Source organism: Drosophila virilis, chromosome 2 (genome assembly GCF_030788295.1).
Source record: "Drosophila virilis strain 15010-1051.87 chromosome 2, Dvir_AGI_RSII-ME, whole genome shotgun sequence".
Lineage (NCBI taxonomy): Eukaryota > Metazoa > Arthropoda > Insecta > Diptera > Drosophilidae > Drosophila > Drosophila virilis.
Genome location: NC_091544.1, coordinates 32697037 through 32711837, shown reverse-complemented (window position 1 = coordinate 32711837; position 14801 = coordinate 32697037). Strand labels below are relative to the sequence as shown.

The following is a 14801-nucleotide window of genomic DNA, read 5'->3' as shown; positions in this document are numbered from 1 at the left end:
ACTCAAGAGCTCAGCCAGCTGAAGTTGAATCTGTGGCTGTAGCCTGCAGCAGCATAGCTGAAGTGGAGTCATCTTGTGTGGCTTGGCTTCAACAACTCAAGTTGAAGTTCGCACGGCACTTGCAAAATGCAAAACAAAAAAAAAAAAAAAACAAAGAAGATGCTGCAGAAAAAATAAAAATAAATAACATATTGTATGGGTGGAAAATAGCTAAAAAAAAAATGCAACAACACAAAAAAAAAACAGCAGCAGCTGCCTGACTGAAAGTACTTTCTTTCTTAATAAGATGCGCAGTTCGCAGCTCGCGATGCGTCTGCTGCTGCCCCAGCCTCTGCCTGAGTCTTGGCCAAGTTAATTTGCTGCCTGCCTCGAACTTGCTCTAATGCATGCAACAGCCGCATTGTCTGCCTGCCGTCGACTGCCATCTCCCGCTGCACCTAGTGCAACGACAACAATTTGTTGCCTTATCTCTCTGGCTCTCGCATTTTTCTGCTGCTGTCTCGCTCTCTGCAAATGACACAAAAGTGAGTTTTGGGAACTGGCAAAGTGGCACAAAGGTTGCCTGCCTGCCTGTCTGCCAACTAGCCTGCCAGCCATGGCGACAGCGAGGCAGGTGTTGAAAATATGCCGCCGTCAGCTAAAATTTGTTAGGGTGTCGCTTCAGAGCTGTCGCAGCAGCCACAGCAGCAAAGTGCATCAGCAGCAGCATCTGCAACAGCAGCAGCAGCAACTGCTACAGCAAATGAGGCTTTTGGGTTAGTGGGCTATTGAGAGGGGGCGCAAAAGTTCCTGAGCATTGAAATAACCCCTTATTAATATTTAATTTACCTATTCTATTATTATAGTTTTAAGCAACCTTTAAAATCAATTTAAATATATTATTATAATATTTAAACGAACAATTAAACTATTATATTATTATATACAATATATTCAGCATAAATGCTCTTAAGTAAACTGATTTAAAATTCAATCATCGTTAAAAAGAAATACATATATATATTTTAATAAGTTCTTGTCTGAAATAGCTTTTTGTGTTCTAGAAATCTTCATCAAACTTGGCATGGAAGATTTCTATCTTGACTTACAAATATGCGCGAAATCTTAATAACTACTATATCATTTTGCTCCATAGGGAAAAACAATCGAACAATCAGTTTTCGCATGGAAAAATGATTTCTTTTGTTTGTTTTTGTCTGAAGATATTAACATAACACATAACATAACATTTAAAAGGGTATTTAAACAACATTGTGTAGTTATTTCCTGTTTTAAATATAATTCCCAAAATTCTATTCTAATTCTTAAAGTGCGTTGTTCACTGTCTCTTCCTCTTCTTTGCAAATTAACAAATATTTTAAATGCCCGTCGACTGAGCAGCTCTTAAATAAAACACGCCCACACAATTTACCGGGGATTTGCCTGTCACTTTGGCGCTGAGCGCCTCATTTGCATGGAGTGAAGTCAAATGGGGGACTGAGACACAGCTAACGCCCACCACAGAGACGAGTCGAATCTCGGTGTGTGTGTGTGTGTGTGTGTTAAATTGCTACTTAGTGCCAGGGCAAAAGCCCAAATGTATCCATCAGGCAGCTGAGCAAGCAGGCGAGTAAACAAAACATGAAAATTAAAATTAATCAGCGAGCAAAAGACAAACAAACAACTTTATAGCAAAGCACGTGGAACAGTTTCAGTTTTTCGAGATATTTGCCTATACTTGCGGCGTGGGCTAGCCAACAAAAATTGTAATTTCTGTTTTCTGGCAGCGTGTGAAAAACAAATTTCGGAGTTTTATATATATATATATTTATTTATATATGTATGTGTGTGTAAACAATTAAGCGAATAGAATGTTAGAGGCAGGAGAAAAAGGTAAAGCGACTAGCAGTCAAAACAATTCCCGAGGGCAGCCAAGTCAAGTCAAAGAACTTTCAGTTACTTTCAAATAAAGCGTCAGCTCTTTTGGGCATTGTTTCGAAGGCATTTCCCTCTCTTAACACACAATTCATAAGAAACGACCCTTTCCCAGCGGCTGACCATTGCGTAATCTGAGCCATAAATGTCAACGTCTGTTCATCTTGATTATTGCCAATTCAAAGCATTCACTTGGCCCCGGGTTCTGGTTGTCGTTCTCGAAGTGAAGCGCTAATTTGTTTTTATTTTTGCTCGAAATGCTTAAACTTTACGATCGTCTTTTGTTTTTATTTAGTTTTATTTTTATTTTTTATTTCTTCCACTTGGCACACACGCGAGTCAATAAAATGAATTTGTATAGCAATTTATTTAATTCGCGTTGCGTTCTTTTGTTGTTTTCTCTAATTACGTCGTTTCGTTTTCGGCTCTGTAATTATTTTAAATCGCTTTTAATTGCCACAGGCGCTAGAATCGAATACGAAGCCTGGTTCAGATGTGAGAGATAAGTCTAAGTAAACTTAAATAGGTATTTAAGTTAGCGCACTTTTATGTGCAGCTCGGTAATTGTCTCTGGTTAACGGAACTAATCGCTAATACTATTGCTAGTTATCTAAATGGGCAATAAAATTTGTTTATGTAAAAAGCCTGCTGGCCAAAATGAACAAAATCGGTAACAAAAGGAAGTTTCCCTATGATCTGAGCGACAAACCTTATTTTATTTCGTTTCAGGTGCATTAAATTCTGATAATATTTGAGGTCCATACAATTTTTTATAATATTTTTTGTAAAGAATTATTATTTAGAATTAAAAAAATGCTCTCGTTTGTAATAATAAAGATAAATTTAAAAAAAAGTTCATTTGGCAGGGTTCGAACTCGCAACCGCACTACTTTCCGCCGTCTCTAACCAACAGCCACATCAGCCAAAAATTGAAAGAGTTTCACCGGTAGGGATCGAACTTCCCACAAACCACGCCACTTGCCACCGCCTCTACTGAGCAGTCTTGATTTCTTCTAAGAAAAAAACGAATTAAAATTGCAGAACAGAAATCAATACAATCGAAACAGACGCGCATGAATGTGTGTATACAACTAAACAGGGCAGTCAAAATACCGAAAAATAAAACAAAAACCGATCTGAGTGAAATTTTCCACAAGTATATGTATCTTATTGTACCATCGAACGTTTGTGTATCCTCAAACACTGAATATAGAGTATTCATAAAATAATTTCTTCAAATTTTGCTTAACTTTGTTAAATTTAGAATTGATTAAAAAATATTTTTAATATACTAAATTACTTTGAATATTTTTTATAGAAAAGTATATATATTCTTGATCAGCATCAAAAGCCGAGTCGATCTAGAATAGAAGAGGGTTCAGGGTATACCCTAGCCGGGAGCTCCCGACTAGAACCTCTTGCTTGTTGAAATATTTTTTACTGATTTATATATTAAATTAAATTTAAAAGCTCAACCCTTAACCCTCAGTCATGGTTTTTTTTTTCAATTTTTAAAAATCCCATTATATCAGCTGCTGGGAAATGCTTGACTGCAAACCGCAAGCCTCAGTTTTAATTAAAACAAATGCAATTTAGCCAAGTTTGTGAGCAATTTTGATGAACCGCTTTGATTTGGGCTGAAAAGCGAGCAAAGCCAATGAAAGACGGAAAAACCGCAATGAAGAAGCAGTGGAAAAGAGTGAAATACATTTTCAACACCTTTTGCTCCACATACCGCGTTTTTTCTTCTCCTTCTTGTTATTGTTGTTGTTTTTGTTGTTGTTGTCGTGGGCATCGGAGTGCCGTTAGCTGATGCGGAACTGCAACTGCGCTTCAATTGTTATTATTATTAATTAGAAAAAATATTTGTTGTGCGCCCGAAAAAAACAACAAATTCCAGCCCAAAACAAAACAAGTAGTAGAAAAAAGAACCAACATCGCCTGACGTTTATCGCAGCCAGTGCATCAATGGACCACGTCCAGCACTCTGCTGGCTGCTGGCTGTGCGATTTTGATTAGAACCTAGCCATGACATGCGAGCCTGGCCGAAACTGTGCGCTTAACGTGTCCGTGTCAGCAAATTAGAGAAAAGTTTTGTTTGCACAGTAATTGGCAGAAAGGCGACGACAGCAAAAGACAAATAAGAGTTCTCCCGTCGGGTGTGCTCGTCTAGAAAATACCCTCAACACAGCGCCGAGCTGCCATTACAAATTTTTGGTTGTCCTCCAAATACACAGATACACACGTAACCACATCGCGTGCTGCACAGCTTGGAGTGTTCTAGCCGGGAATGCTCGACTGTAAAATACCCTTTTCTAAACAAACACAGTTTATGCAGCGGCTGTGCTTCTTCATCTGAGAGACCCATTCAATGGGAAACGCTTTCTTGATTGACTTGGTTGTTTCTTGTCTGATCTTTCAGGGAATTCCAGGGAATCTCTATGGCATCCAAATGGGTGTAGATAACAAAGGGATATAGTTTAAAACAAAATGCCCATTTTACATTTTGAAGGGAAACAGACGGAGCTGTCCACAAATATTCAAGATACACTCCACGAAAGATATGCTCAGGAGCTCGATATCCATTTATATTGAATCGAGGAAACGGGCTCAGCTTATGACCAAATAATTATATATTTAAATATATACACTATCGACTTGGAAGATGACTTCTTTCACCTTTTACATCCACTTGCTCAAAAACATTACACCCTTGTTCCCATTATCAATGTGTTCAGGGTATTAAAAATAACAGTCTAAAGCGTGTTTACAAATTTGTGGTCAAGCCCCCTGTTGCTGCTCTCAGCTTATGGCCGGTTTATTTTGTTTTATTTTAGAATTTCTATCATGCATAGATTTGCATTTAAAATTTTATAATTTACATGACAACAGACAAACTGAAGAATAATTTTTAAATTTAGCATATTGGGAAGAGGAATATTTCACAAAAGCCAATATTTTTTCGCTTTCGTTAAAAGTAATCAAAAACAATGATGAAATCCAATACGGCGCCTATAAAAATTATGCAATCCACTAAAGCTAAAAGATAAAAGCCACATAAAAAGTTAATAAGCCATTTCAAAAGCCTGGCCCCCTGGCAAACGCCCCAGCCATAAGGGTATTTAAAGACCGTGTGCAGAAAACAATTTCATTAAATATAATTAAATATTAGAAGAGCGCTAAAAATATTATCTGCAAAAACTTTCATTTCTGTTTGCCATTTGATATACGACGCGAAATTCTTGGCCAAAATGCAAAAGATTTGCGCGCTTTTAATTACAGAAATTCACGAAATGAGAAAAACAGACAAACAAAACAAAATACAATATACGAAATATGTTAATTAGCCAGACACACGCGGCAATTTATATTTAAAGTCCGAAGGGAAATTGGCCAGCTGAGAGCAGCAAGACGAAGAAGAAACAGCGGCTACTTTATGTGGGCAGCAAAAGTAAAAGCGGAATATTAGCTGAAATTAGAATATCTACGCGTATCGTTCACACGTTAATGAGCGTGTCATTTGGGGTCGCGCAGAGCTGGGAAAGTATTGAAATATATAAATAAAAATCCCTTAATGATAGTTCTTTAAGAAATCCAAAAGAGAAATCCAAAAACGTGAGGTCGCTGCTTCAAATTCATAGAGAAGCAAACAGAAATCATAAAAATATTAAAATATAAAAAAAAATAAAAATAAATAAAAATATTTATATAAATAAAAATCTCTTAATGATAGTTCTTAAAGAAATCCTACAGATAATCCAACAAGCAAGAAGTCACTTGTTCACATTCACAGAGAAAAACAGAGGAATAATAAAAATAAAACAAAGTAATAGACCGCAAATGGTAAAGAATAATTACAAGTTGTTGTTTTTCATCTACCAAGCAAATTAATATAAACATCAACAGATTACAATAATTCTGTACGTAAGACCTACGACATTTGGTGGCCCAATACCAATACCTAATTCTACCAGACGAGTCACAAGAAGTTTCTTTTACAATATGTTTGCTCACATCCACATATACAATAAATACAAACATAAATATAAAGATTGAATATTCAAATTGAATAACTATTTTTACAATCTTTTGTCTCTTTGATGAGCTATCAATGTGGCCCCAAGGCTAAGCCAACTGGCACAGCAATGCGATTACCATTAAGAATCCCCATAAATTTGTCACTTAACTTTGTAAACAAAGCCGCTAATTGCTCCACCAAACAACCCCCACCCCCCACCGACCAGCCACTCTCTGAGACAGCTTCTTATGCGGCTTGTGCCCAGTTTGCAGCCATAATTGTTGACTATTTATAAGCGCCCAAAATGCCAAGAAAGCTTATTTCAACAAAGCGTAAATATAGAAACAACAACAACAACAATATTTGGCTGGCTTAAGCTTTGTGATTGTGGTGCGAGTATTTGCCAATCACTTAAAGCCTTTTGATGAAAATGCCAAAAAGAAGCCAAGCTATAAAAAGCTGCGTTAGTTCAGCTTGATGAACATGTTTCGGACTTTTTAGAGCTCTGATTGCTCATCTTGTTTTTTGTTGCTGCTGCCAGTTCTTCATATTTTTAATTAGGCACCTTATTTGCAACAGACAACAATAATAATAACAACAAATTATAAAATGACCAAGAGCAGCCGAAAGAATCAAAATCAAACAAGTTTAATCTTCCGCATTTGCTTTCGAATAAAAAATTCGGTTATTTGATCTTTTTTATTTATTGTTAATTTGCTTTTATTTTTGGTAAAAACGAAAATAAAACAAAAAACGTTAAAAGTATCCATTATGGCTTCTCAATGAGCAATTTTTGGTGTCAATATTTGGTCTGTGCGCGAGGAACTGAAGTAGTTGCAGCTCTAAGCAAATGACTGAGGCAACAAACTTCTTTTACATAATAGGCCCGGTGAGTAAACACGACTGTTAATACGCCTGCTAAAATTGCTCGCAGCTGCTGTTGTTGTTGTTGTTGTTGTTCTTGTTATTGTCACACGCGCAAACAAATGACTTAAGCAACAAACTCGCAACTGAATGCAATATTTAGCCAGACATCAAAAATAAATGAATCATTTGTTTCATTTGGATCATTTGTTTGTGCATTGTATTATGACGCACACACACACACAAACTCACACACACCTGTGTTACACCTGACAATAGCCATTTCAATGTCAAAGTTGTAATTGCTTTTCACAAAAACAAAAAAACCAAATACTTATTTTTTAAATTTATTTTTAAGTTTTGTTTCCTTCGTTTTTTTCTTTTGCTGGGAGTGCACCCACATTTCAGCGCAACGTTTATAAATCAACGTTAAACAGCTGAAAACATTCAAATTTTTGGCTTAGTTTTATTGTTACCCCAAGTGTTGCGAGCTCCATGAACAAAATTAAGAGCTTTGCCACTTGAAAGTAATTAAGAGAATTCCTATTAAAGCATTATTCGCTATACTCTTGCAAAGGGTGTTAAGATTTTAATATGAACTGTGTAACTAACAGAAGAAGTTAGTAGAATACAGTTAAGTATATATATACTTGATCAGTCTCAACGAGGCTATATAGCCAGCTTAAAAGCAGGCAGTGCATGCGCCAGTGTTGAAAAATTGGATCTATATGGATTTCTTTATTTACCAACGTTTCCTAGCCAAAACATTTGAGTATAGCAATCCCAAATATTTGAGCATACCATATTATTAATCTGAGAGGTTATTTATTATTTGTTTATTTTTATTTTTATTACTCTCCCTGCTTATTCCTCTCACCAAAACCTTAGCTCTGATATCTCTTACAGCTTGCAGAGCATATGTTGTTCGTTTGTCGTGTTTCTGCTCCCATTTCGAGTTCTTTAATTCGGGGCTTTTCGTCAGTTTCGTGTGACGTCTGCTTTAACACCTTTTTCGGCAAGTCATGAAACAAAAGAATAAATGCGGGCTCTACAGCATTTTGTGGCACTCGTTCTAAACGCTCGCCGGTGAAGTGGAGCCGTGTCGTCCGCACCATAATTGAGTTGTCAATGACATCAGAGGCCGCCAGCGCGATTCGGACAATGAGCGAGCCGGAAATGCAGCGCAGCAAAAATAACTAAACTCTCACAGTGCAACCCTATACACAACCCCCGCCGCACCGCTCGCCGTCTCACCCGCTCTGTCGTTTAGGGTTTCCATGCGCCGGTCTGTCACACAGCTTTTGTTACATTTTTCGTTGCGTATTTCGAGTGCCTTTTTTTTCATTGTAATTATGCGAAAATGAAAACAAACACAATGTGGGACCCCTCGCCCTGCCCCGACCTACCCCCTTCCCTACCCTTTAACTGTGAGCCTCTGAGTCAGCAGTCAGTTTGGTGTCGCGGGAGTCGTATGTCGACACCTGCGCACCCGCTTGGGTCACGGGCCAAAAATGTGAACTCATATGTGAAGCGGGCTGAGGCGAAAAGCTTGTTACCCGGCACTCAGCACAGTAAAGCCAAAAAGGCCAGCAAATGTAATGAAATTTTCGTTTCATGACTGAGGCTTTTGTGCGTCTGCATGTCATGGTAATTATGCATGTGTGTGTGTACTGGCCATGCAAATTTGGGGTTACAGCTAGGGCTGACTCAGTGCGCTAACTCGAGCATGGGAATGCACAGCAGCGACAGGAGTTGGCATATTTAAATAAGGAAGCTATAGGGGTTGCCCCTTTACGTGTAAGCTTTTCATTTGAGGAGAAACCATTGTAGGAGTCATAGAACTTTTCGAAAGTTCTATGGGGTTAACTAAGGCAAATACCCTTATATAGCGACTAGCTTGAGGTTTACCAAAGGCTCAAGATAGGAATACTTTGATCTGTTGTATGTCTTACTTTTTTTTATTCGCTGAACTTTATCAAGCGTAGCATAATCCCAATTTTTTATATTCACAGAATCTATCCTAACAATACAAATTTCATTTTGTGTTAACTTCTTCAAAAGGTAAACCCTTGTATGAATATATAATCTATCATAAAATAAATATATATATATAATTTAGCATACACATTATATTTTGAATGAGCTCCAGAATATTATACCTTTAAAATTCACAAGCTATGGATATTTAATCATAGAAATAATTTAAATGAATTAAGTAGGCTTTGCTCATTATATATTTATTTTTACATGTCTTGGTAACTATATTTAATAATTGTCTTGAAATAATACTCAAATTTTTGTCAGTTAAACGTTAAAGCAACACCAATTTCGAAGTACTTAAGTCAATTGCATAATTAAATTGATGTCTTACACAATTTCACCTGCTATGGAAATCAATCATTCATTCAGCTCTTTACAAATATGTACAGAAAATATTTTTGATTGCAAATACAAATATGCACAACCACGCCCCTATCCTAGGCACCTCATTAAACGGAAGCGCGGCAATAATCAAAAACAAATAACATAAAACTTTCGCACACGCGGACAATAAAGCGATCTGTTCAGCATCCAAACTCACATGCGTAAATAAACTGCGCAACACTTTCAAATGTTCGCGAGGCGCCTCAAACTGACAGGCGACAAGCAACACGGACGCCTACGCCTCAGTTGGAGACGCAAACGTGGCCATACACAACAACAATTAGTGTGAAGCGCAAAAACAAACTCATAAAAAGCAAAATTGTATACAAAATATGACACATAAGCGCGTCACGGGAGAGAGAGAAGATGATGCAGGCAAAAAAAAATATACAACAATTACAATAAGTCGCCACACACATTGTACAAAAATTTGCAAAAAACTTTTACTTTTCAAATAAGCATAAAAACATTTTTGCGCATCATGCAATTTGATTTGCAGGCAATACTCGTAACATGCCAGATGTATTTTTGAGTGCGTTTCAATCAACAACAACAACAACAACAACAACAACTACACCAACAATAGCTACAATATCAGCTCACGAGTGTGTTGAACTAATCAAGTTTGTTGCCTAAGTCTTTTGATTGATTTTGATTTTTTGTTGCGCATCAAAATGCATTTTTTCAGCAATTTTTGCCATGTTTTTGATTACAATTTGATTGAAATTTGCGCATGGCTGGCATGTGGGTGGTTGCATCCAAGTAAAAGGCTTTTAAATAACATCAAAAACAATTTAGCCTGCCTGCCTTATGCAATGGCCTAAACGACGCCGCCTACTTAGCCCAATACATTGGCCGCAGCTCAAAGAGCCGACAAAATTGAAAGTAAATATCTGTTTATTTGCATGTCTATTGCACAAGTGCGGGGAATTTGAATCGCAATATATTCAAATATGCGAACGTGCTGTAAAGTGCTTGAATGACTTAAGAGTGCGGGTGTTCCCTTTAAAATTGATTATGAGAATGTTTTTTACAAGGAGAGAGTCGAAAGCTACCTAATCTATCATTTATTTATCTAACGAAGAATATATAAATTAAAAGTAAAAGTATGCTATATCTAAATGTATTTTTTAAGTACGAAGGTTTCATATTAGGAGATCCCTTGATATTGTATCCTGACTGTTGAGTTAAGCATCCAAAAACACAAGTTTTAAAAGTAAATTATAAGCATAAATTATAAGCATAAGAGATATTTTCAAGGCAAGTGTCAATTTCAAATAAATTCATTTAAATGTTTTCAATTTCGTTTTTTCTTGATCGGTATTACATATCTCTCTTCAATCCCTTTCTTTTCTTCCCTTACCCTGGTATATCTCTTTTTCCTATCCTATTTGCCTAATTTAATCGATATATGGCTATCGCTTTTGTATATTTATCACTTCATTTGGTCACACTGGTCTTGTCAGCAATTAAAATTCTAATTTTAAACGTTAAAGTTTCTCGGAAAAACATAGTTTATTTGTTTTTACATTGTTTCATGTTCATAATCGAAGCTTTCTATCATACTATTTCTACTTTTCTACCTCTGCTTAACCTTTCATTTTATTCTAGATAATAAGCAAACATTTTTAGTATTTTTAAACCCAGTGCGCTTTTATTTCTAATAGAAAATGATTTCACTTTCTCAAAGAAGTCCTTCATTACTTCACTACACTCTCAAAACCTATTTTCTTACCAACTTTTACTATCTTCTATTGTCACTCTTTTACACATTTTCTCGGTTTCTTTTAATTTATTAGCGTATTGCCCTTCAGCCTGTGACCACGCCCACGTGCTTTTGCATCACACGCCAAAAATGTTGCTAACGAAATGCGCAGAGTCATAAAAATTAGCCAAATGCGAGGCAAATTTCAAATTTTAAACACATTTCAGCAGCTGCGAAATGTAGCAGAAAAAAAGTAGGGAAAAAAACGAAACCGAAGCGAAGTCAAAAGGCAGTTGGAATAGGTAATAAGAAGTGCGCAGAAATTGCCAAACTTTATGTGCACAGCGAAAAATTGCAATATTGCGTTTAATTTGGGGTCACACTTAACAGCGCCATGTTATGCAAAGTTAACTTAACAGCGAACAGCATAGGATGCTGTTAATGAATTGCAGGGCTGTGTTCATTTAAAATGGGTTCAGACATAACAGCAAAATGTTATGCAAAGCAAACTTAACTGTGCCAAGAAGCTGTTAAAAGACGCTGTAAACCAATTACTTCAATATGTTCATTTCATTTGGGGTCACACTTAACTGCGCCATGTAATTCAAAGTTAACAGAACAGTTGTAAAGCTATAAGTTCATTTTATTTGGGGTCACACCTAACAGCGCCATGTTATGCAAAGCAAACTTAACAGTTAGCCAAGCCTCTGTTAAAGGACGCAATGACCGTTGTAAAGCAATTAATGTTTTTTTGGCTGTTACAGTTTTGAAGGCATTTTAATTGCAGCCCCCGCGGCCAAGTTAAATGACACATGCGCTTGGTCAAAGCCAGCGCTCAACTTGGCCGCAGCCACTTTGTTGTTGTTGTTGTTATTGCTGCTGCCGCTGCTGCCTCGGCTTTTGAAGACTTTCACTTTGCCGCACAGAGATGAAATGGCTATTGACTCTTTTTGGCCAAAAATAAAAACGAACCAATTAACCCATTAGCGTACACTTTGAAATAGCTCGACAAAAAAAAAACCGGAGCACAACAATTTGCTAAATTTAACTAGAAATTTTCTTCGATTAGAGAGCAAAAACCTGTAGATATAATTAGGAGTATATCGAATAATAATATTATTTATTATTATGTTTGGAAAGCATAAATAACATTTTCAAAAACTTTGATTTGGAAACTTTATTCAGATTTATTAGCAAGATATACTGAAAATATCATTAAAAATCTTTATGGGAACTACACTAAAAGTGTTTAGAGACGAATTTAGATAATTGAACAAGTAATGAGAATCTTGAATCATTATAAAATGTGGTTAGAAAAAGAGCAAAGCATCCTCTATATTTGATGTATTTATTCTATTTTAACAAGCAAGAGAGGGTAAAGTCTTTTAAGCCTTCGTTATTAAAAGTATGACAAGTTTGTCATATCCCAATATTATCAATAATAATTCCACTAAAAATAAGAAATTGGCTTCTCTCTTTATCAATAATAAATTTCTTGATCTAAGTACTTTCTTCTTTGTATTTAACTTTTTTTTTTAATAACTATTAATCTTCATTATTAAAGGCGATATTAGTTTACAACTTTATCATATCCCAATAATATTAATAATATCAAAAATTCATTTCTTGATCTAACCACCTTTTTTTCAGTTTTGTTCCAAATTATTATAATACGTTTTTTCATCTGAGTATTTACTTCTCTCTTGGATGCAAGCACTTTTTCCCACTTTAGATTATTATTATTTTTTAATATGTTTGCATAAAAGCTTATGCTAAGTTAGCTGCAAATATATCATTAATGTTAACACAATGTATTTTATAGATATATCGAGAAGGGACGTTGAGAAACGTCTATTGATTTTTATATAGAGTCTTCTAGCACTAAGAGCTTGGCCCAAATCAAACAGAAACTTCGAGGATTTTTCTTCTTCTTCAAAACATCCTTCTGTTATGCAAAAACTCATGCTATTTCTAGAAAATTCTTATCCTAAATATATGTAATAATATTTGAAAGGCTTATCAAGGACTCACCGTCTTGCCTGCCTGGGTATGGACTGTGTCCAGCACACGGGCGCCTTGTGCAGCTGATGCATATTCCTTGACGATTTATAGGTCAGATCCCCGCACTCGGTTTGCCACACCTGCAGATTTCCCTCGGCCGGGTAGAACGTGTACAGGCTGTGCGTGGCGGAGGCAATTACGGGCGATGCGCCACCGCCGCCTTCGACGCCCACACCGTCCACCCCAACGCCCGCCAGCGGCGACAGCGTGGCACTCGAGATGGGCTGCACGAGCAGCGCTGCCTGTCCAGCCGCTGCTGCCGCCGCAGCCGCTGCCGCCGCCGAGCCTGTGCCAGGCGCGCTGCTCTTGTAGTTGAGCATGCGACTGTTGGCGCTGCCGCCGCCGACACTGACGCTGCTGCTGCTGCTAACGTTGCCGTTGCCGTCGTGCTTGAGGATGAGGCTGCTCGGATCATAGCCATGTCGCTGTCTGCCAATAGCGTCCACCGAATGCGAGCGCAGCGCGTGGCGCGCTGGCGGCGCTACGTGCAGGCGACGTCCGCGCCTATAGCCAGCTGCAGCAGCGGCTGCGGCGCCGGCGCCAACACTGAGGCCATTGGTCAAGCGATGATTGTGAATGCTGGCGGCGGCGGCGCTGGCGACCAGCGGCTGGCGTTGTTTTTGATATTGCAGGCGCTGCTGCTGCTGTTGCTGTTGCTGCTGCTGCTGCTGCTGCTGTTGCTGTTGCTGGTGTTGGTGTTGGTGCTTGAGTTGTTGCTGCTGCTGTTGTTGTTGTTGCTGGTGTTGTTGCTGCTGCAGTTGATCCTTGTAATAATCGCGTCGCTGCAGCTGCGGCGCGGCCAGACTGAGTGCGCCGCGCTTCTCTGTCAAGTTGTTGCTATTGTTGTTATTGCTGTTGTTGCTGCTGTTGCTGTTACAGTTGCTGCTGTTGTTGCTGTTGTTGCTGCTGGCACCGCCCGTTGCCGCCGAGCTAAGCTGCGCCAGCTTGCTGGCATTGTTATTGCAGTTGACGTTGTTGTTATTTATTTGATGCTCTGAATCGGTTGAAACCCGATCCGGATCACTTTCGAAACCTTCGTCAAGGGATCGTGTTGGACTCAGTATGGGCTTGGAGTGCTGCTCCAGTTTAGTAGACGCCGACATGTCCACTTCGAGCTGTGTGTATTTGCGTTTGTGTATGTGTGTGTTATTATGTGTGTTACACTTGGCAACACTTTGTTAAAAAAAACTATGCACAATTTTGCACTTGTTGCAGTTGCAGTTGCCGTTGCAGTTGCTTTTACTTTGCCATGCACTTTACAATTTAATTGATTTTTTTGTTTTTTGGTTTTTGTCGCTTTTTTCACTACGTTTGTTGTCTGCGAAAGTCGCGCCAAAGTTCGAAATTAAATTTGTTTTTATAACAAGCTCTAAGCTGCCGCTCACGTCTGTCTCGTACGAGAGTCGTTCACTAACTGTTCAGCGGCAACGGCGCAAACTGTCGTCGATGGCCAGCAGCAACGAAAGCTGCGCACTCGGCACTTGTTACGATTCGTTGTTGTTGTAGTTGTTGCTGCTGCTGCACCTGCTGCGTTCGTTCGTAGTGAGAGAGTGTTACTCCAGAGAGAGAGAGAGAGATAGAGAGTAAGTGAGAGCACGCGCTGAAAACAGCTGTTGACTGCAGAGGTATTCGCGAAATTTCTGAGCATTGAACGGCACGCATGCAACGGAACTGGGCGAGGGAACCGTTAACATCGCAAAACTCAAGCCTTGACTTTTGAGCGCAATTGTGTTGTCGTTGATATTTTACAGTTGTTTAACCTACAGTAAAAAGGGAATTAAATATGTAAAGCTATTCCGCAACAGCGTTTAGTAA

The 14801-nt window shown here is 38.2% G+C and overlaps 1 protein-coding gene across 2 annotated transcripts in view; it reads right to left on the bottom strand.

Moving 5' to 3' along the window:
- Positions 1-14457, bottom strand: part of LOC6632862 (probable serine/threonine-protein kinase DDB_G0280111) — a 57713-nt gene extending 43256 nt beyond the window's left edge. The window contains exon 1 of one of the 2 annotated variants that reach the window (XM_070207108.1): positions 12957-14457. In XM_070207108.1, coding sequence (XP_070063209.1) covers positions 12957-14089 — 1133 coding nt within the window. In that variant the 5' untranslated portion in view covers positions 14090-14457. The remainder of the gene's footprint in view (positions 1-12956) is intronic. The other variant, XM_070207107.1, reaches the window with a different exon arrangement.
- Positions 14458-14801: the final 344 nt, after the last annotated feature.